The sequence below is a fragment of the Macrobrachium nipponense genome, chromosome 7 (genome assembly GCF_015104395.2).
Source record: "Macrobrachium nipponense isolate FS-2020 chromosome 7, ASM1510439v2, whole genome shotgun sequence".
NCBI lineage: Eukaryota > Metazoa > Arthropoda > Malacostraca > Decapoda > Palaemonidae > Macrobrachium > Macrobrachium nipponense.
The window spans coordinates 101,492,728-101,516,237 of NC_061109.1; the positions used below are offsets into that span (position 1 = coordinate 101,492,728).

Genomic DNA, 23,510 nt, shown 5'->3' on the forward strand with positions numbered 1-23,510 from the left:
AAGACCTGTGGCAAGATTTACTCAAGAAAAGTTAATTATTTCTATAATGGGTAACAGAAGGCTATAGTGCCAAAACCTGAGGTAAAACAAAACATTGCCTTTTGTTCATATGCAGAATAAACCTTCAGTCTGGTAACCGGTTAACACAATCAGAGATTGTCTTTTGTTCAAATGCGGAATAAACCTAAGGTCTTTACAATAGGATATTTTCCAAGCGCAGCTGATAACTAGTTAACACAATCAGAGATTGTAAGCAAGGAATCTGTGAGATCTGGCAACACCTGCACGTATGAGGTGAAAGCTGGTCAGCGACCGTGCACAACCTCGTCACACTCAGTCTGTCATAAAATGACACATTTAATTTTCATTTCCATAAAAAGAAAAGGTGTCAATTTCTTTATCATTAACTTTACTTTAGATTTTGTGATTTACTGATTAATGATTATTATTTTTAATTGTGATATTTTTTCGCCTGTATTTCGCAAATGCGACAAGAGTTTCCCTCCGTTTTTTTTTTTTCCGCCTTAATGTTGGGGTAATGTGCAGCTGTCCGGGTTACTGTGCACACATTGCAATTTAAGGGGACATTCGTGGGTCCCAATAATGGTGAGCACTGCCATTCTTTATTGGTTATACTATGTAATTAAGTGTACTTATCTTCCTGAAGACGACGAACCAGCTAAGTATCTTACATAAGTTAATTTGAATGTTTGGCCAAATGTGTATAGGGGTTATATAAGAATGCTAGGTTAGTTCTCGTGTCTGCGTTTGGCGACTACCAACGAGTTTTAAGGTAAACACGAGTTGATTTGTGGTTTGTAATAAAATTCCGGTGCCTAAAACTCCTACCGTTGTTGCCTTCTTAAAGAAAATTATGTGCTGTGGGCCATTTTGAGCAATCGGAGGATATAATTTCACCACACAGTCTTTTTCTAACTGCCTTGGAGAATAGACGTTTACGCTGTGCTCTCCTTCCAAGCTGGTTGTGTTTTGCCTGTGTTCTGTTCTTTTCAGTGCGTTGTGTGTGTGTGTGTGTGTTCTTGTGTAATGGCTTCCTCAAAGTCTCCACGACCTCGCCAGCGTGTGTGCCCGAGGTGTCCGAGGGTTCCCATGCTCAAGATTTTTGGCAGCTTCAGTTATTGATCAGTATACAACTTGCAGTAGGTGCAGAGTTAATTTTTGTACTATGATGAATCCTTGCCCAGAATGTTGTGCCTGGCCTAAGGCTCAACGTTATTTTATAAGAAGAGAGAGCATCGCAGAGGTTCGACTCCCTTCTTGGGAGGGGTTTTCTTCGCCTCTTCGGGACGATTCAGCTGCTGCTTCCCCTTTGTTTGATGCTAATTCTGGTGTTCCTGTGTCTCCTTCCTTTTCTTCCATTGATTCGTTGAAAGAAGTATCGGGAGTGCCACAGGTTCCAGTTTTCGTCCCAGGGGTGAGGAGGCTTCCTCATCACATTCCTTTACTTCAGATTCGGAATCACCCAAAATGCAGCAGTCTGGGTGTCGCTTGGGCTACGGGGCTCACCCTCCTTGGAGGGTTTGTTGTCAAATTTTATGGAGGCCCGCACCCCCCACCACAAGCTCCCATTGTTCTCCCACGCTCCCCCTGCTCTCATCTAAGCTGGGTTTCACAGGCAGCCATCTTGTGGGTCAGCTCCATCAGTGAGGCCATCGACTAGCTGTGGTCATAAGGAGGTCTTGACGTCACTTTCAGCATCCACTCATTACATGACGTCAGTGGTAGCAAATGCTCATCCTCCCGCCGCTGCGACGTCGTCATTCTTGCTCGCTGAGCCGTCCCAGGCTTTGTTTCAGGTGGTCTTCAAGAGGCTGGACAGTTTTTTGGAAGAGAAGTTCCCTGCATTTGCTGCAAAGGAGACTGTACATAAACGGAAGGTCTCTTCTCCTCCTCCTGCTGCTAAGAGAACTCGTAGGGAAGAAGTTGCCTCTTCTCCTTCGCCGCCGCCTCGTCATCGCATGTGAAGTTGGAGGGACAAGGACTTTGTGATTTTGTCTAATTCCAGTAGAGGGTGTTTCGCCTTCTACCTTTCATGTCCGTAGTCGTTCTACTGAGAGGAGCACTTGACCTACTTCCTCGTCGTTGCTGCTTGGCCAGGTCTCCTTTGTGCATGCCATCGACGTCTTCCCTTCACAGCCGTGTCTCCCCACATGGACGTGTTCATGACAGTATGAATGTGGTGCCTTCATCTTCTGTACACGGATGTGCCTCTGGCTTGCATGTATGTGCTGATGTGATTGGAATTGCTTCTCCTTTGTCTACCTCGGTTCCAGTTCGTCATGGTAAGGCTCCGGTATAGAGGTCTAAGGTTGCAGAAGCAGAGGTGGTTCAGGTTGTATGCAAGGATTCTTCAATTGACCAAGATGTGGTCCAAGGACAGGTTCCTCATTCGCCTGGCAGAAGTCTTGACCCTGAGAATCGTTCATGTTCTGTCTCAGGACCGGGCTCGATCGACATCTCACGGACGTGTACCCTTATCGTCGCATGGCAGTGTACGCCCGTTCCTCATGTGAATTCATACTTGCTTCGCCTGACGTATGTGTACTTGATAGTTTCACCAGTGGTGTACCTGGTTCTTCGCACGAATCTGGACGAGGTTTTAGCAGGGATCAGTCCTTAGTGTCGTTGGTGGTGAACACTCGACAGCCTTCAGTAGCTGGTTCTCCAAGCGTTAGAGGTGTCTCCCCTGCCTTTGATACCCACAAGGCTAGACCCTCTAGTGAGTTTTTGTCTTCCTTTTTGGAGGTTGTTGACCTCATTTGTGAGTTCAACAATCTTGAATGTAGGATTCAGGCTCAGTCTTCGATTACACCTACGTGTTTGGAAGCCTTGCTAGTACCAGTCATGACCCTAAGTCTTCTTTCTATTGAGTTTCCTCTGTTGTGTCATACTCAGTCTGTCTTACAGCTTGTAAATGTTTTGGTGTCAGACCAGGATGGCTCTCTGCATTTGAAGGGGTTGTCCAAGTTTCTTCCTCCTCCTCTCACAAGGCTAGAAGTATTATTCAACCAATTCAGTTCATCTGATGCCTTGTCACCTTAACCCAGACATGATTCGTCTCGGGCCTGGTTTAACCTTAGAGCAGGTTAGGTCAAAAGGTCCTTCTTTGTCATCTCAAGAAGCCCTGGCTATGGAGTCTACAGCTGCTTCCGTTTTTCAGATGGTCTTGTGGCTAGACTTATGGTTAACAGCAATAGCCAGGATTGCTTTTGATAGGTCGGTAGAGGGGTTAGTGAGTTCGTCTTCGACTTATGGTTAACAACAATAGCCAGGATTGCTTTAGATAGGTCGGTAGAGGGGTTAGTGTGTTCGTCTTCCCTCGCTAGGCTGTTCCAATCCGGTGGTAAGGCGTTCTCCTATCTGGCCCACCTTAGTGCTAACTTATGGGCTAACCTTTGTCAAAGGTGGCGGGCTCGGTTGACTCCGAGTCCTTGCCAGCTCTCCGAAATGGATCAGGGGGGACAATGACAAACCCTGCACATCACCATTGATATCGCGCTGTAAATAACTCTTTTCCCCATACGTGAACTTTTCTTCACCGAGGGTGGAGCCTCATGACGTCATACGTTAATGTAACTATTGTGTTCAAATCCCTTACCTGCAATTTTGATGGCTCTGGCATAGGAAAATGACAAATTTTTAATCAATTTGTATTTTTAATAACTAACAAACCTGAGGTCTTAACCTCACTTTTACTCTGATAAGTATCAGAACTTTTGAACTTAGTTACTAAATAATACAAGTTGTCAATTGCCAAACACAACCATTTGCTATATTATTTGTTCAACTGTACCACAAAACAGTGGACAGTCTGAACATAGTGCTGTATTTCAGGGCATTGGCGACAAATGTCTTGGTATGTTTTTTTTTTGTTTATGTTCCACAATTTAGTTTTGATGATTGTGGTTTTTATTGAGTAATTCCTTTCTTGCAAACCAAAATTTTCCTAATTGTGTAGCACTGCCAAAGGAAATAACTTAGCACACCTAACCTTTATTTCTAGATGAAATTTATTTAGGCAAATTGCTTATGTAGAATAACATTCTTTACAAAACCGTTTTAAAATTACTATTTGTTGCCATTAGTATTCCATAGTTTGACTAGGCCACCGAAGTAATTTTTTTGGCTCTTTACTTTTTAAAATTTCATCTTTGGGTTAATTGAAAATGGAGATATCAACAAAATTTAAACTGACTTTTTCCAAACCCTGATATTTACTGTCAACTATACTTTACACACAATAATGTTTAACTACCAGTGCCATTGCATATTCTATTTACACAGGGACTGGATCTTGTGGGCAGTTCATCAAATATCCATGGGTGGCTTGTCCTACAGTCTTCCATTTAAAAATAATTTATAATACATCAACAGTTCTCAAATTAATTTCTAACCATTTTAAATGCATAAAGGAAATAAATATGGCCACAGCAAAATATATGTATATACAACACCACTGAAATTTATACAATGACTAGAGTACATCCTCTATTCTATAGGACAAATAAATAAATGTACAAATAACCTGGAGCCCAAACAAACATATGGTGCCATTCACAAAATACATATATTGTATATAAATGAAACAACCAAATATTCTTTGTGGAAGTAGTCATAGATAAAATTATAAATCACCACAAAATTCTATCTAGGAGAAATTTCTCACCAGGTCACTTCAAACTATAGTAGTACGTATTAGTTAAATTACTTCAATTAGTTTAAATTTTTTTCATATCTTATTTCATACCTTAGTACAGTCATTTAAAGATTTGTGCATAGTTCATTTCATGATTCCTGTTTTTTAAGCATAAAAACAAATTTTAAAAATTAAAATTAATATGGATAAAAATTACTTGTAAAATTGAAAGAAAAATAAACTAAAAACAAACGGAAAAATGTTGTGAAAATCTAGTTTTCAACAATCCAGCATAAAGAATTGTAACCAAATGAATGTTTACCCTAATCATGTTATAAAATTAATTGCAACCAACAAAACATAAAAATTAATGCAACTCAATAAAAAATATTTCAGGCTTTATAATCACTTACCAATCAACATAACCATTCACAAATGTTTAATTTCTAATATTCAGATACTTTGGAAAGCAAAAGTTATCATAAAAAGTTATGCTGAAGACATGATGAGAGGTGGATCATGAGTGCTGCGGCTGAAGTCATATTTGGGGCAGTTCTGGAAGAGTGCAGCTCTGTCCTGTCCTTCTCCTTTCTTAACCCAATGGCCATATACACGGAAGGCACAATTATCAATAACCTGTTGATTACAACAGGGTTCAGTTGTAAATTATAAAAATTATAATTTGTAATTAATATTTAACATGTAAGCCCTTCTTTATGCCTAGATTTTAACACTGTCCCATTATCCTAAGAAAAAATAAATGATTTTCAAGTAATACATGGATAATATTTCTGTATTAAACATGCTTAAATATTTCTGGTATTAAACATGCCTTAAGCATTTTGCTGAAGAGGGTGGGGGAGCATATACGAGATGACGAAGAAGGGAATGACTCCTTACCTAATTTTACATACAGACACATCAATCATTTATACACCAAATTCATGGTTTGCAGTGAACCCTGTGCAAGGTCTTTTGTTCATAAAGGAAGAGTACAATTCTTTGATACTTATGCCATCTGAATGCTTATGTATTTCTGTATCCATATTTTATGTAGACTGAGAATGCTGATTATATATCAATTTCAGAAATTTAATCATTATTATTTTATTTTTATTTTCTGTATTACTGAAATAGCTTTATTCACTTATTAATTATACAAAAAGCATGTTTAATTTATAAGATGTTCTAGAGCAAAATGACAAATTTTTAATTACTACTTGGTATTTTTCACAGCTAACAAACCTTTGGTCTTAACTAGGATAAATCTTCTGGCACCAACTGGAAACCAGTTAAAAACAATAAAAAATTGTTCATGCTATGGAGGAGTGATAATGGTAGTTTAAATTTGACAACATCTTTGAGGGTTGTGTGAGAGAGAGAGAGAGCAAAATTGGTGGAGGGATGAATGGGAGTGGTTTGATGGCGGGCGTAAGTGTATGGGTATTGTCTGTTGTAGCGATCGCCAAGTATATCAGTGGCTAGAGTCGTGATAGTCAGTATCAGAGTTGGTTTGGCAGCGGTCTTATCCACGGATGGTCAGTTGAGATATTGTGTTATTTGATAGGTTTTGATATTGTAAAGTTGTTGTGCATGTGTGTGTTTAGTTGCGGTGAAGTTGAAGAGGTTAGTTGTGCATTTTGGTGTCTGAGAGTTGGCGGTTTGTTGTACTGGGTTAGAGTTGGCATATGATTTGTCGCGTTTATTTTCGAGCTGTTGGTGTTTGTTTGCATAGTGATTGGGGTGTTGTTTTTTGAGTTGTACGGTTTTGTTGTTTGTCTTGGGAAGTGAAATTCTCGGCAGTTGTTGTGTCTCGACTAGCCTAGCCTATATCCAGCGGACAGCACAGTGCCTACCCCTGAGTATCTGGAGTCTGAGTTGAGTACATGTGTTTGTGTTTTGTGTGTTTTCTGTATAGTGGTACCTCGAGATACGAAATTAATCCGTTCCGAGACGGCCTTCGTATCAAGAGTTTTTCGTATCTTGGAACACATTTAACATGTAAAATGGCTAATCCGTTCCAAGCCCTCCAAAAACACCCCAGTAAATTATATTTCCAGGCCTAAAACACATGTTCTTGGGTTACGACGGAAGAAATATGACTCCAAAAAGGCAAAATACTGTACATACTTGAGTATTATTCAACTGCATATAATGTTCAACCCCATTTTTACTGCATATATTAGGACTTTGGCATATGTCCCTTAGCAATAAGCCTAGCCTATGTTAGCAGTTGCTACTGTAGCCTAGTCTATGATTCTGACATCTAAACCTAAGAGCTAAAAGCTTAGAATATGCCAATAAAATGTATAAATAATCAGTATGTACTCATTTCAAATAATTATTAATTAATCATTAACTATAATACACAAGCAAACAAAAAACAAACCTTTCAATCAATTGTTTACATTCAGATCTTACCCGTCTTACGAGTATGGAACGAGCGCCAAGCAATCATTTTTCCTAGCACACAGTAAGCCATAAATTGTCATTAGTATCTCTCTTCAACTAATGAAACCACCAAACAGTATAATAACCATTCATTTCTATTCTTTATTCTATCTTTACCTAACGGAGATACCGAGTTACTGACAGCTATAATGAAACATATGTAATAAGTATACGTAACGTAATAATAAAACAGAAGAAGAATTCTAAAAAATGCGTATTTGTTGGCAGTCTGATTTATTTTATATTTTATGATATCTAATTCACTTTTTTTATTAAATGTATTGCATGTACTCATTTCAAATAATTATTAAGTAACCATTAACTATAACAAACAAACAAAAAAAAGCTTCCAAACGTCTGTTTACATCCAGCACTTATGAGTATCAAACGATCGCCAAGCAATCACTTTTACACAGTATAATAACCATTCATTTCTATTCTTTATTCTATCTTTACCTAATGTTTTATTTTATTAAATGTATTGCATGAATACTAAGTTTTTCAATTTACAGCAACCTTTTACCAATAGAATACTTAAAGCACAAGGGGTAGATGCTGACCAATAGGAGAGCAGGACCTTATGGGGTGACTAGCATCAGGAACCAATGGGAGAGCGGGAGGATGGTGGCGAGTTTACTCAGTTGGTGGCGCGGGAGTTTTAAAATTGTTCTCGGTGGTCCAGGCGAATCTCGGGACTTTATAGCAACAACCTTTCGTATCTTGAAAACTTTTCGTATGTAGAGCAGTAAAATTTTTCGCATTGGCTTTCGTAACTTGGATTTTTCGTAAGTTGAGCCTTTCGTATCTCGAGGTACTACTGTATTTCAGTATGCCAACCCCCTGTGTGTAATTAGTAACTTGAGTAATCGAGGGGAGCTGGCTTGCTTTGTTGCTTTGTGTGTGATCCCACCACAATGCAAGGGATCCATGGCATCTGGCATCTGATACGTAGCTGAGGTGGAAAGATTTCAGAGACCTTGTGACGTATTTAGTTCTTCTTCCAACCCAGGATAAGACATAAGAGGGGTGGCTAGAGGTGGGCAGTCAATGATAAGACATCAGGTTTGTTAGCTATGAAAAATACAAATTAATAAAACATTTGTAATTTTTTCATTAGCAGAACAAACCTTCGGTCTTAACATTATGATAGACTCTCACTTGCAGGGAGATATAAGAATTCTGAACCAACTGGAGGTTCGGCTCACCTGATCAGTAGGCTTCTTAGAAATAAGGATACTTGAGGATTCTAAGGAAGAGGATCTAAGCCTCTTAAATGCTAGATATGTGGGTATCTAACACTCAGTCCACTAGGATTAAATGCAATGTAACATGTCCAGATTCATCGCATATGTATATGGAAGTTAAAGAGAACTATATCTGTTCAAGCAACAAACCATGTCATCCACAGGAAATGAGTTTGTCATGACTCCTCATTCCCCTTGCTGGAGAGAGTAGATGCTGCTGAGAAGTAGATGTTGTATGGAATATAAAAAGTGCTGTAACAGTATGACTGTAACACTCACACCTGCATCAAGTCAGTTGATGCAGGTGATTTGAAGAACAGCGTGTCTGTTCTTCAAATCACCCATAGGTATCGGGGAAAGGAAAAAAAGTCAAAGAAAAAGACCAGTCATCTCTCATTCTCTCTTCTACATTATAATTTTAAGCAAGATACAAACTGTCCCGCCAGTGAACAATATCCTTCAAGTAGAAGGAAGTGAAAATGGTTGTCTGACGAAGCCAGGAACCAGTATTAAAAATTCTATAAACAAGTTCTTCTTAAATGCCTTGGAGGAACTTAAATCCTCTGAAGTCATGTGCTTTTGCATGCACAGTACATACTGGTGACAGAACTTGATGATGAGGGGTAGTCTTGCTTAATCACCTCACATAGCCAAAACCAAATGGTATTCTTGGACACTTCTTTCTGGATTGGCCAATGATAACAAAAAGTCGACGACACCTAGGTCTTGGGTGACGAGTCCTATTTAGACGAAGCGCCCTGACGGGACAAAGCAGTAACTCTTGAGGGTCTTTGTTAACAAATTTCCTCTTAGAGGGTCTTTGTTAACAAATTCCCTCTTAGAGGGTCTTTGTTAACAAATTCCCTCTTAGAGGGTTGTTGTTAACAAATTCCTTAAGGGAAGGAATGGAAAATGAGGCAGATCTGACATCATAAACCGACTGATTTGGAGTTTTGCTATGAATTCCGAGACAATTTCAAAAGCTATGGACCCCCAACCCGTGGTGTATTTTACATCATAATCTAAACCATGAAGGTCTCCAACTCTTTTTGAGGAAGCAATGATCGAAAGGAAAACTGTTTTCAAAGGCAGTTCTCTGTCGGATGACTGGCGCAGGAGCTTGAATGGAGCCTAAGTGAAACTACTCGGCATCAGAGTAAGGCCCCACATAGGAGGTCTGAGTTCCCTAGGTGAACAAGACTGCTTAAAGTTCATGAACAATAGAGATTTCCCAGGATGAAGTGATTTCCATGTCTTTCAGATGATCAAATGAAGATCTAATCCTAAGACAGCCCTGTAGCCCTTGACTGCAGAAACAGAAAGAAGTTTCTCTGTTCTGAGAAAGATCAGGAGGTCCAATATCTGCTGAACAGAAGTTCTGAGTGGAGAGAAACCCTGTCAAAGACACCAATCACAGTAGGCAACCCATTTGCCCTGGTACATGGCTGATGAAGGTCTCTTGCGGTAGCCGGACATCTGATTTGCTGCCCTGCTAGAAAAACCTGCATCCATGAAGAGACAGGGACCATACCGGTTGGTGGTACCACTCTACATGAGGTTGGCAGAGAAGTTTGTGCCAAGAGGGTCTCTCTCAGCACTGCCACAAAGGATCTACTAGGGTCATCCTGGGATTCTTGGAACCCATCACTATGTTCAGGACATGACAGTTTAGACAAAACAGAGGGAGGGCATAAACTTCTAGGTTGTCTGCTATGTCCTGATACAGAGACCACTCCATACCCAGAACTTGCCCCTGACAACTTGGCTTGTCGACCAGTACATTCCTTTTGTCTGGAATGTACCTGGCCATAAGCTCCACCAAGATGTCGATCACCCACTGGTGTAATTCGACAGCTAGCAAGTGAAGTTGCGTGACACCAGCCCCATTATTTCACATATGCTACCACCGTACTGTTGTCTGACACCAGAACGACAGAATCACCAACTACCCTCTCCTGAAACTCTTGAAGACCCAGGAAGACATCTTTCAACTCAAAAAACATTGATATGAAGTTGCCTGTCCTGAGAGCTCCACATCCCTGAAGTCAGGAGCTCTTTCAGATGAACACCTTCGGAGGTGGCATCTAAGAACAGAAGAAGATCCAGAGGAACTCCCACTGTTAGTTTCTGGTCGTCCAACAACCACAGAAGGTTGCGTCTCACCTCTGTCGACAGAGGGTCCTGGAGCTGAGGGTAGTTTCCTGCTGGGACCAAAACTCCTTTAGTCTCCACTGCAGTTATCAAATAAGAAGATGCCCATGATGGACCAGCTTCTCTAGAGAAGTCAAGAGGCCCAGAAGTACTTGCCACTGGTAAGCTGGCTCCTCTCCCCTTGAAAAGAAGGAGCGAGCTACTCTCCTGAACTTCCCTATCCTCTGGTCTGACAGAAAAACCCTTGACAATGCTGTATCTATTATTATTTCCAGGTATAGAATCCTCTGGCTGGGAAGAAGATTGGATTTTTTCAGATTTATCACAATACCTAGGCTGTGACAAAACTGGAGAAGATGGTCCCTGTCCTGAACCAGCCATTTCCGGGAACTTGCCAAGACCAACCAATCGTGAAGATATCTAAATAGGTGAATCCCCTGAGCATGAGCATGTTGACACAAGGGTAAAGACACTTGTGAACACCAGAAGAGGAGGAACTTCCTGGAGAAAGAGTGGATCGGAATCTGAAAGTAGGCATCCTTCAAGTCTATGGAATGCATGAAGTAGTTCTTCCTCATGGCTGACAAAACTTTCAGGGGTGTCTCCATTCAGAACCTCGTCTTCCTGATAAAGTGATTCAGAGTTGAGAGATCTATCACTGGTCTCCAATCACCAGTGGCTTTTGGTACCAGGAGAACTTGACTGTAGAACCCTGGAGAGGGACGTACTACCCTTCCCTCTGGCCCCCTGGTTCATCATCTTCCTTCTGGAGAGCTAACTGCCTTGGAAAGCCTTGGGCACAAGTCAGGTGTAGGAGAGAACAATTGGGGAGAGGGAAGTTGAATGGAAGTAGATACCTTACCCAAAGGACATCTACTACCCACGGTTCCGCTCCATGCACATGCCACTTAGCCAAATGGCTACCAGGCATCCTCCCACCAGCAACAGGTGGGGAGTGGTGCCCACTCTATCTATGTCCTCCCCTGCCACTGACCCTAGTCCTCAGAAAAGGGTTGAAGTCTTTGGGTGAACACAAAGACTGTTAATTCCCATAATTAATTTCCACAATGATGACAGTATGGATCTGTCTGAATGAATTCATTCGACCTACAGATAAAGCTCACCAACCTATGTTATGAAGGACATAAAAGTTGGAAAATTTATCTAATTTATTTGTATATAGATGACATGGAGCATCTGTTGGCCATTACCTATCTAGGAAAATAAAAGCATATTAAGTACTCGCAATTGCATATAACTTATTAAACATGGCTAGTGAACCAAGAGACAAAACCTGGAGATCTATAACTATGTAGTAGTATATGCTGATGTGCATAAAACATACTTTTATCATGGAGAAAATGGCAAACAGTAAGAAAATTTAATAAATAAAGAATAATAAATTATTGAATGGAAAAACTTTAGGCAAATCTACAACAAATGAAACTGTACAAAAGGGAATTCTGCTCAGCTGCTGACAATGTTGCAGTCACACAATAAAGGAAGCAAGCAAATAAAGGGTACCTGATGCCCGCTGTGGTGCATGTTGTCAGCATGTACTTATCTATATGATTGATAAGAGAGTGCAGTGTCTGGGAACGATGATGTGGATGAAGAAGGTACATATAAATGAAATTATTCATCAAGTAAATATTTGACCTAAGCTTTCTTTTTATTATATCCTGAAAACCACAAAGATGTAAATGAAATGATTTATCAAGTAAATATTGACCAAAGATATAAATGAAATTATTCATCAAATAAATATTTGACCTAAGTTTTCTTTTTATTATCCTGAAAACCACAGATTTCAAGTCTGCCATCCCACCTCCCACGAGGTATACTATACGTATTGTTCAAAAGACTGGGGTAACAGAATGCAGTAGTCTTTCTTTTTAGAAATTTCTAATTTTCTTTACTTTTTATTTCTTCAAGATCATCTCTTCAGAACTTCATTGTTCCCTAATGTTTGACAGAGAGTAACAAATTGACTTCATATCCAAATTCCAAATTTGCTTTTCACTAGTGCTATTTGGCAAAAAAAAAAATATCACATTTAACTCCAAATGTCTCATCAACTGGGTTCCTGTGTTTCTGTTAAACATTTGCATTGTATGCTTTTCACATTCAGATGCCTTTTGCTTCATTAAGAGTGAACAGGCAGTACCCGGTTATCGGCAGACTCAGTTATCAGCGATCCGGTTTTATGGGGCTTGTCCAGCTCCATAAAATTGGCAATTTATGGCACCATAATGGGACGAGTTCCAGTTATCGGCCTTATGGCACCATAAACCGGTTATCAGCACTATTATGGTACCATAAATCATCAATGAGTTTCAGTTAATGGCAGTTTTTGCTTATCGGCACACACCTGAAAAAGGAACCCCTGCCGATAACCGGGGACTGCCTGTACACACAAAGGTTATATCATGCAATCATCTAACCAAGAGGCATTTGTATCATCTACATCTATGAGCATAGGGATTGTGTTGTGGTGGTGGTAATAATTGTAGCGACAAATGGTCGTAGTGACTGTGATGCTAACAACAATGTGACAGCCCGAACCATAATGGCACTATATTTTCATTCTTTCTCTTCCCTTCATCAAAACATGCTCTAATTTTGTTGTATGCTCTGGTTTGTGGCATACTTAACTAATGATTAGTTACTTGGTTCATATGCGATATTTTCCAAGCACCAGCTGGTAACCAGTTAAAACAATCAAAGATTGTAAAGCAAGGAATCACTGAGATCTGGCAACGCCTGCATGTACAAGGTGAAAGCTGGTCAGAGACCGCGCATTGGACCTCATGACACATTAATCTTTTCTTAACCGCCTTAGGAAGTAGACACTTACGCTGTGCTCTCCTTCCAAGCCAGCTGTTTGTGCCCGTGTTGTCTTTCAGTGTGTTTGGTGTGTGTAATCCGCATACAACTTGCAGTAGGTGCAGAGCAAATTTTTGTACAGTGACTAACCCCTTCCCAAAATGTCGTGCCTGGCCTAAGTCACAGTGGAGGGTGTTTTATAGGAAGAGGGAACATTGCGGAGATTCAAGTCTTCCTTCTTGGGAGGGGTTTTCTTCTCCTCGTCTGGATGATTCGGCTGCGCCCTCTCCCTCGATTCTTCCTGATGCTAGCCTCTGGTGTTCCTGTCTTCCTTTTCTTCCATTGATTCATCGATGGAAGTATCAAGAGTGCCACCTGCTTCATCTAATTCCTTTGTTTTAGATTTAGAGTCATCCAACATGTGGCGGTCTGAACGTCACTTGGGCTACAGGGTTCACCCTCTTTGGATGGTCTGTTGTCGCATTTCTTGGAGGCTCCCTAGGAAAGCTTCATCAGTGTTGCATCAAAAGAAGGACGATACTGCCAAGCCTTCTTCTTCATGTCGCTGGTCACCGTTGCCGGACCAAGAGTTTTTGTCTTCCTTTGCAGAAGTTTTTGATCTCTTTCATGGGTTCAACAATCTTGAGTGTATGATGCAACCTCAGTCGTCTATCACTCCTAAATGCATAGAAGCCTTGCTAGGTGCCAGTCAGGAACCTAAGACTTCTTTTGAACTTCCCGTCAGGCCACACTCAGTCCGTCTTGCAACGTGCGAGCGCTTTGGTGTTGGACCAAGATGGCTTTCTGTTCAAAGGGGTCATCCAAGTTTCTTCCTCCTCCTCTCACGCGGCAAATGAAGCACTATTCGACTAGTGTGGTTCATGTGATGCTTTGTCACCTTAACCTGGACGTGATCCGACTCAAACCTGGTTCAACCTTAGACTAAGTTAGGTCGGAAGGTCCTTCCTTGTCATCGCAAGAGGCCTTAGCTATGGAAACTACGGCGGCTTCCATCTTCCAGACAATCTTATGGCTTGACTTGTGGTCCACCACGATAGCCAAAATTGCTTTGGATAGGTCTGTAGAAGGATTAGTGAGTTCGTCTTCTTTCACTAGACTATTGCAGTCCAGTGGTAAGGCTTTTTCTTACTTGGCCCATCTTAGTGCGAACTTGTGGGGCAACCTCCTTCTAGCCAGAAGAGTCATGGCTTTATCCAAGGTGGCGAGCTCAGTGGACTTCGAGTCTTTGTTTGGCTCTCAGGAATGGGGATCTCCTGCATTCGCAGTTTATGTTCCCGAGGACTGAGTTAGAAAATACGGTTGACCAATGATGGGCAGATACTAAGGACAGGTTGGTCCATCAGGCAGTTTCCAACACATTCACATCACCCACCTCCTCCTCACCAACAGATACAAAGATCTTCACCTGTTAAGTCATCTAGGGATTCTGCTTTGGTAAGGGTCTCTTAGTCCACCTCTCAGGCTAAGTCTAGGAAGCAGCAGCGTCTCTTTCAATCCCGCCCCTACAAGCCTGGGAGCGGCTCTAAAGGAAGGGGCAGAAGGGGTCGTCAATAGAGTGGGTGCCTCTCCCTCTCCATTGCCACGAGTAAGGGGATGCCTGGCAGGCCAGTGGGCCAAGCGGTAAGGTTATGGAGCAGAGAAATAGGTGGTAGATATTCTGCAGGTGGGATATCTACTACCATCAACTTCTCTCTCCCCCCCCCCCCCTCCCCCCGACAGACCCTTTCTCAGTCAGACATATGCTCGCGATTCTCCAAAGTTCTTAGCTCTTTGGGAGGAAGTGTTGAAAATGCTGGACAACGGTGCAACAGGAGGAAGTAATGCCTCCTTCTCCAGGGTTTTAATAGTAGCATTTTCCTGGTACCAAAAGCGACAGGCGACTGGAGACCAGTAATCGACCTTTACACCTTGAATCATTTAGTCAGCAAGACAAGCTTCAAGATGGAGATGCCGCGGACAGTGTTAGCAGCAGTGAGGGACAACAACTTCTTGCTGTCAATAGATCTAAAGGATGCTTACTTCCAGATCCCTTTTCATCCTTCGTCCAGAAAGTTTCTTCACTTCACTCTGGGAGAGTAGGTATTCCAGTTCAAGGTCCTGTGTTTCGAGCTGACCACGTTCCCCTCAGGCATTCACAAGGGTATTTGCCCTCGTCTCGACACTTCGGCAACTGGCTGGTCTTAGCAAGCTCCAGGGAGAAACTGCTGCAGGACAGAGATCATCTGCTTTGGTTTTGTCAGGAGCTAGGTAGTCGTAAACCTAGAGAAGTATAATCTTGTTCCCAGCCAGAAAGTTCTTTATCTAGGTATGGTTATAGATACAGCAGCGTCAAGAGTTTTTCCATCGGACCAGAGGCTGGAGAAGTTGTAGTTAGTGGTACGCAAGTTCCTATCACAACCAGAATAGCCGACTCACCAGGGCCAGTTTTTCTGGGGATTTTGCCTTTTCTCGAGAAGCTGGTCCCTCATGGTCGTCTTCATCTTCGGTCTCTGCAATGGAGATTGGGTCATTCGGTAGTTCTGATGTCCAACAACACCAAACTGGTCGCTTATTTGAACAAACAGGGGGGTCTGGTGTCTCATCACCTCCATTCATTAACAGTAGAGTTACACCAGTGGGCAATCAACAACTTGGTGAAGTTCTTGGCCAGGTACATTCCAGGCAAGAAGAATGTGGTTGCCGGCAGGCTGAGTCATCGCACCCAAATCCTGGGCATGGAGTGGTCTCTGCATCAAATCGTGGTGGACAGGCTTTTTCAGGTTTTGGGGAGGCCTATGATAGACCTCTTTTCAACTCATTTCAACAGAAAACTGGAAGTTTACTGTTCGGTGATCCTGGATCCTCTAGCTCTGGCAGAGGACGCCTTCCAACACCTTTGGGACAACCTCGAGGTGTACGCCTTCCCTCCCTTTTGCCTGATCCATCAAGTTCTGAACAGGGTAATGAGTTCTCGAAATCTCGGGACGACTTTGGTTGCTCCTCTGTGGCCGCAAGCAGAATGGTTTCTGGACCTTCTGTTCCTTCTGTCAGAGGTTCCAGGAGAGGTGCCCAGTGGTAGCAGCTTCTTTACCAGCCTCACTTCGAAAGGTTTCACCAGTCAGTAGAATCCCTGTCTCTTCACGGATGGAGACTATCAAGTATCTCCTCTGAGCGAGAGGTTTTTCTCAGGAAACAGTGAGACATGTTCAGTTACCTCAGGTAGTCCTCTTCAACAATGTACCAGGAGAAATGGGCAATCTACTGTGATTGGTGTCGTCAAGAGGGTTTCTCTCCACTCAAAATCTCGGTTCAGCGTATAGCAGATTTTTTGGTCTTCCTCAGGGATGAGAAAGGCATTCCAGTTTCTGCTATCAGGGGCTACAGAGTGGCGTTGAATTTGGTGTTATGTCTGAGAGGTGTAGACATCTCTTCATCCTGGAAAATCTCCTTGTTCAGGGGTTTTGAGCAGACCTGTTCTCCAAGGGAACTCAAGCCTCCAGCATGGAATGTTTCGCTTGTCCTGCGAAGTTCCACTAGAGCTCCTTTCGAGCCTTTGCGTCAATCATCAGACAGAAATTTAATGTTCAAGATGGTTATCCTTTTGGCCTTGACTTGTTTGAAGAGAGTTGGGGAGCTTCATGAGACAGTTTTCCTTTTGGCCTTGGCTTCTTCTAAGAGAGTGGGGGAGCTTCATGTCCTAAGTTATGATGTGAAACATACCAGGGGTTGGGGGCCTGTGACCTTCGAGTTTGTCCCGGGATTCCTGGCCAAGATCCAGAATCCCTCGGTGCATGACGACAGATTTGCCTCTTTTTCCATTCCATCTTTGAATGCCTTTGTGGACAATGACCCACAAGAGCTCTTGTTATGTCCTGTCAAAGCCTTAGGTTTCTGTCTTAAAAAGACTCTACATCTCAGACCTGGGTGTCGTAGGCTTTTTGTTAGCACTGGTCGATCCAAGAAAAAAAGTTTACCGGAACACTATTTCTTTTTGGATACCTGAGGCGATCAAGCAGGCTTATTTGTCTTTTGATGGTTCTGTCACTGAGTCTGTGCAGGCTAGAGCACATGACGTCAGAGGTACAAGTTCCTCTCTGGCATTAAAGTAAAATTTTGCTGTTCATAGGACTTTGAACACTGGTACTTGGTTGCGCCAATCCATGTTCACATAATTTTACCTGAGAGATGTTGCCCACAGGTCTTTGGACACATTTTCCTTGGGGCCTGTGGTGGCTGCCCAACAGATTGTTAACTCACCCATTGCACTTCACTGGGCAATTTTGTATCTTATCTAGGATGATTGTGTGGAAGAGAGAATGAGTGAGTTGGGTGGTCTCTTCCTTTCTTTTTGTTCCTTTCCTCTTCTTATGGGCAGGTTGAGGAATAGACACATCATATGCTGGACTGGTCTGATACAGGTGACTAAGGTAGTCATACTGATAGTTAGTTTGCTTTATGTATTTTTTGAAATAATCAAACCCTCTATTCAGTAGTAAATACTCCACTCTCTAGCAAGGGAGAGTGAGGAGTGGTAACAAACCCCTGTGAGTATATGGTTTGTTATTTGAACAGTCAGAATTTTCTTTAGTTCCCTAGATGCAATGAATCTGCTCATATATCACTGTAATGCAACCCAGACAGGTGAGTTGTTAGATATCAGTTTATCTATCTTCTCACGGGCAACTCTCAGTCAGTTTAGGAAACTTGCACCTCTCTCCAAGTATATGTCTATCCTATTGTTAAGACCGAAGGTTTGTTCCGCATATGAACCAATGACAAATTCTTAAATCAATTTGTATTTTTCATAGCTAACAAACCTGAGGTCTTAATGTGTACTGCCCACCTCCAGCCGCCCCTCTCTATCTATTAATATCTCAGGGGTTGGGGAAAGACTAAAGCATAACGAGGTCCAATGAGCAGTCTATGATCAGCTTTCACCTTGTAAGTGCAGATGGTGCCAGATCTCACAGATTCCTTACTTTACAATCTTTAATTGCTTTAACTGGTTACCAGCTGGTGCTGGAAAAATATCCTATTGTTAAGACCTCAGGTTTGTTAGCTATGAAAAGTCCAAATTGTTAAAAAATTTGTCATTTTACAACGAAAACATAGGAATTACATATTCATGGAAAACTTCAGTGAATGCATGAGCTTATTTCCTGTGTGATGGTAGGAACATGTGTGAGCAATGATGATAACATAACAATATCCTAGGATTCTTACTTGCTTGGAAAGAGTCAGTTTACAGAATCAGTGATAAAAATTCCAACTTCTACTAGAATGAATTTTATATTAATTTAGCCTAATATAACAGTTGAGAGAACTATGATCACTCCTGACAAGGAATTAATATCCTTTAGTTTATTATTTTATTAATTATTTAAATAAATTGATTTCACCTAATGATTATGAGAATCATGATGATAAAAATGCCATTTTGATCAAATGGATATCAAAACTGATTAGACAAATAGTACCTGAGGTCATACAATTTTAAGACAATAGAAATTTCAACCCAGAAATTTGTGGAACTTTCTGTGTTGAACTTGGTACTGTTTTGGTGAATTGCTTAAGATGTATGGACTAGGATCAGCATGCACTGCAATTACTGGATAATTTTTGCTCAATGGGGATAAAATTACTTCCCTGTTGGCATGGATTAGTCGGATAATTTTTGCTCTATTGGGAGAAAATTACTTCCCTACTGGCATGGATTAGCCAATGCTATCAATAATATTGATACAGTATTCGCTATAAAGCGTTCAGTGACAGATGACAGTGGAAGCAGGTTGTATTGAGTACCAAAAAAAAAAAACTACAAGGCAGTACATAACTTATGAAGTAGTCAGTGACTGATGAAAAGTAGGAGTATGTTGTACTGAGTACCAAAAAACTGCAAAGCAGTACATTCCTTTTATTTGCTTCCCTCATTATAAGTAAAATTACAAACACCTGTGCAAACTATATATCTTCTTTAATATTGCAGTACTACAAAATGCTAAAAATGTGTATCACGTCATAAAAGAATTATAATGTTACTCAAGTCAACACAAGTAAAACAGAGATTAATATACATACCTTTCTAAGAGCTTTAATCTTATATGGGTCAACACGAGTAACAGCAAGTGACACAGGTTCAGGAGTGTAACGAAGTCGTTGGATTCTGATTACAGAACGAACACACAAAATTCCAAACTGGAACATTTTTCTAGCATTGAAGGGACGACCTTTGTATTGCTGTAAAGTAAACATAAAAAAATGTTTTAATGATATTTACAGTATGGATAAAAACTCATTTTATTTAAGTCATATGTTTCACATAAACGATCTGGAATAGTTTTCATATTTATATATGACCCCAGAGACATGGCAACAAAAATTATCTTGAGTAGACACTTGATTAATACTGTATACCTACGAATACAGTGGAACCCCTGTATTCGCGTTCTCTAGACTCATGGACTCACACATTCATGGATTTCTCCCTGGAACATTTCCCCTCATTACTCGTGTAAAATTCGTCTATTCGCAGTATTTTTCTATGAGAAATATCGACAAATTACTGGTTTTTTTTTTAAATCTTTCATCTAGAAATGAACTTTTTATTATAACTTAAAAAACCAGGTATAAGAATTTGTTGTGGGTTTTTCTTGAGTTTTAACTAACAAAATAGGAGGTTTTAAGCATTTTTATAGAGGTCCCAACTATTTGCGGGGGGAGGGGGGTCTGGTACGCATCCCCCGCAATTACGGGGGGGCACTGTATGACTTACAAAATTTAAATATGATATAATCAATAGAACTGATAAAAAGTCTACAGACCTTTCCAATTTATAAAAATATAACACACGCACTAGCATATGCACATTACTAAAAAGAAAAAACAAAAAGATGAATTTCAGAATAGTTGAATCTTTATCTCATCTTTAGCCAAAAATTAGTTGAGATATCATCAGAAACAATTATCCCTGCAGGCCTCCTTAAGTGGTGTATGTATATTTTCTTAATATCTTTAAAAACTGACCTACAATAAATACCAGCCATAACTTCCACTAACTGGCAAACTAATCTCACCTATTTCATAACAATCAGTCATTCAGTTAACCCTATAGTTAAATAACATTAGATTTCTGAACTATAATCATTTTTCAATGCAAAATGTAAAATAATTTATTGAATTACAAATACTATAAGAGAAAAAATATATACTGTAACTGGAGTATATTTAGTATACTGTATGTATATTCACTCATTAATGCAAAAAAAAATACACCTTATATGTGAATTCCAAAATCTCACTAACCCATATTTTGAATAAAATATCAAACTGTTTTAGAAGATATTCATTCATCTTTCCCTATTATATAACCCCATTCAATGTTTCCTAAATACCAACAAAAGAGGAAAATAAAATAAAAAAATATATAATTATGTTGAATAAAACTGAATTGAATTGAATATAGAATTTAGACCAAAGGCCAAGAATCGAAACAGAAATTGACAGTAAAAGGTTTTAAAGGTGTAACAGGAGGAAAACCTTGCAGCTGCACTATGAATCAATTGTTAGAAGAAGGTGGGAGTAAGATGGAAGAGAGAATATGAAAGGAGGTACAGTAAAAGGAAAATAAGGGGTTGCAGCTAGGGGCCAAAGGTATGCTGCAAAGAACCTTAAGTATTGCATGCCTACAGTGCACTAATGGCACTAACCCCCTACGGAGTACGTATATAATTACCATAAATACTCGCATATCGTGCGACTTTCGAACATATTAAAGTCAGCATCTGTAATATTCACATACTAGTATTGTTTGATAAAATACAAACATAATGAATATGCATCCTTTCCATGGATCTTTTAAAAAGTTATGCTTTACTTCACTGCATGTATGTATTTTCATATTACTATTGTTGTATTATATAATACAAAAATAGCAATCGATGGGAGGATGGTGGCGAGTCTATTAAGTTGGCAGCGAACGAGTTTTGAAATTGTTATCGGTGGTCCGGGTGAATCTCGGGACTTTACAGCAACAACCTTTCGTATCTTGAACAATTTTCATATGTAGAGCAAGAAAAATTTTCGTATTTGCTTTCGTATCTCGAGTTTTTCGTAAGTTGAGCCTTTCATATGTTGAGGTACCACTGTATTACCTTTTGCTGAGAAACAAGGTCACTGTTTACTTTAATCATTCTTTCTGCTTTCAATAGTCTCCGATAAGCAAGTTCTCTTATTAATTTGCTTCCAGTACTCTGATATGATACCCAAGTTCACTTTTATTTTTCCTTCTTAAGAGTTAGACATAGGTAATGAATAAAATAAGGAGGCTGATAAGGCAAAATTCAGCTCCGACACACCCTAAATATGCATTCCAATAATGGCTTTAAAAATACCATCAACAAATAAAGTTTAAATTAGTGGCATGAAAGGGGAACTACTTCAACAAAAAATCCAAACCTGAAAACTATAAAACCATTGGAAAGAAAGTGAACCTGTATCAGATTCGAACAAAGAACAAGTGTAAGTTGACTCAAACTCACACTGGACCTACATACTTTACACAGCCTTTTCATGCAATTAGTGATGGAATGAGGGTGCCAAACTGTAACATCTGCCAAGTGTATGTTACAGTGCAATCAATTTTAATGTTAAGTAAACATCTTAACTGTGAAAGGTGGGCTAATTACAGCATGGGAGATCCATGAATAAATTGCTGGGGGAATTTAGCCAAGTTAAAAGGCTAGTATAGTATCTTGATAAATACATCCAAAGCCCTTCCAGATGGCAGAAATTCGTTGATATATAATGAAAAACCAAATACAATTCGTGCATAACAAACATGCGCATCATCTTTTTTCCCCCTCTCTCATACCCAACATCCATTACTATAGGTATACTGTACGTACAATACGTTATTGTGTGACATGGATAACAATTTTCCTATTTTGTCTACACACAATAAAAGAATTCTTAAAAGATAAAAAAAAAATTCTCTCTTGGTTACCTGTCAGCAGTGCCAAACCTGCGTACAAAAGATGGATTTTTAACAACTTGCGAGGAGGTTTACAGGTCCTCCTAATCCCCTCTCCTCCAACACCACTGTATCATCAAGGTCCTGTACCTTCTACACCTCCTCCATGTTAAGAAGTGGTGAAGTGGTCTTAGGGGGCATTGAGGTGCCTCAAGGTTCTGGGTTGTTGAAGCATTCAAAGCTTTGCTACAAGTCTTTTTGTTGGAAAGCCCATGCTGAATCTTGAATTGAAACAACCACGCTTCAAACACTTTCAGGTCCACAACCCCAAAAAGACCTGCAAACTTCATTGCTTCAGCTTAGCACCACATACAAGCACATTGGCAGTACTTTGCTGACTAAGCCAGATCAAGGTTGCCTGTTCAACGTCATAATAATGGGGTTTTGCTATCATCTTGCGGACCCCACTCCTTGACATCTTAGTCTGTAGCATACTTCTTAAGATTGTCTTAGCAGCCTTCATGTTCTGCATGGTAGACCAAACAATGTCATACTCCTCCATGATTCATACCCTTGACCAACCAGCCTTGATCCTCTCAATGATTTACAGCTTTTTCTGAAAGGTCAGCACCTTCCTAGCCTTCTTGTGAGGTGGTGGAGTCGCACAAAAGATGCATAAAAAATGTGTTCACAGGAAAGGATTGCAACTCATGATATTGCAGAACCTGTTCCATGCATGAATACCAAAAATTGATGTAGAACTGGACAAAGGATAGAGGCATGCCTTGGTACAAAGGGCATTAATACTCTTTGAGTGTAGCCAATTAGAGTAGGAAATTTTTATGATGTTATTATGACTCATATTCAATCAGTCATTCAAAAGTAAACAACCACAACATGTCGGGGAATATGCATTTCCACCAATAGCTCAAAAGTTTACAAAAAACACGAGTGTTTGTCCCTCCATACCTGCTTTCATATGCTATTGTACTGATGACGTATGTGTCTAAGCCAATTAAAAGCAATTAACAAAGTGATGTGAAGAGTTGTCAAGTGACAATGCTTTGAAGCCAATAACAGTCTTGAAAACTCTCAAGACAAAATGCCAACCTACCCCTCCCACCCAGCATTCCTTTTCTTTCCCAAAACTTTCCCTGATCTACCCTCCCCAAAATAATCCTTTCTTAGCCTGCTTACCCCTATAACCAATGTT

At 40.4% G+C, this 23,510-nt stretch overlaps 1 protein-coding gene across 5 annotated transcripts in view; it reads right to left on the reverse strand.

The window, feature by feature from the left end:
- Nucleotides 1–3,657: 3,657 nt before the first annotated feature.
- The window catches only part of LOC135217257 (phosphorylase b kinase gamma catalytic chain, skeletal muscle/heart isoform-like), a 294,050-nt gene continuing 274,197 nt past the window's right edge, over nucleotides 3,658–23,510 (reverse strand). For all 5 annotated transcript variants that reach the window (XM_064252989.1, XM_064252991.1, XM_064252987.1 and 2 more), the window contains 2 exons: nucleotides 19,408–19,566; nucleotides 3,658–5,293 (listed from right to left, as the gene is read on the reverse strand). In XM_064252989.1, coding sequence (XP_064109059.1) covers nucleotides 5,147–5,293; nucleotides 19,408–19,566 — 306 coding nt within the window. In that variant the 3' untranslated portion in view covers nucleotides 3,658–5,146. The remainder of the gene's footprint in view (nucleotides 5,294–19,407; nucleotides 19,567–23,510) is intronic.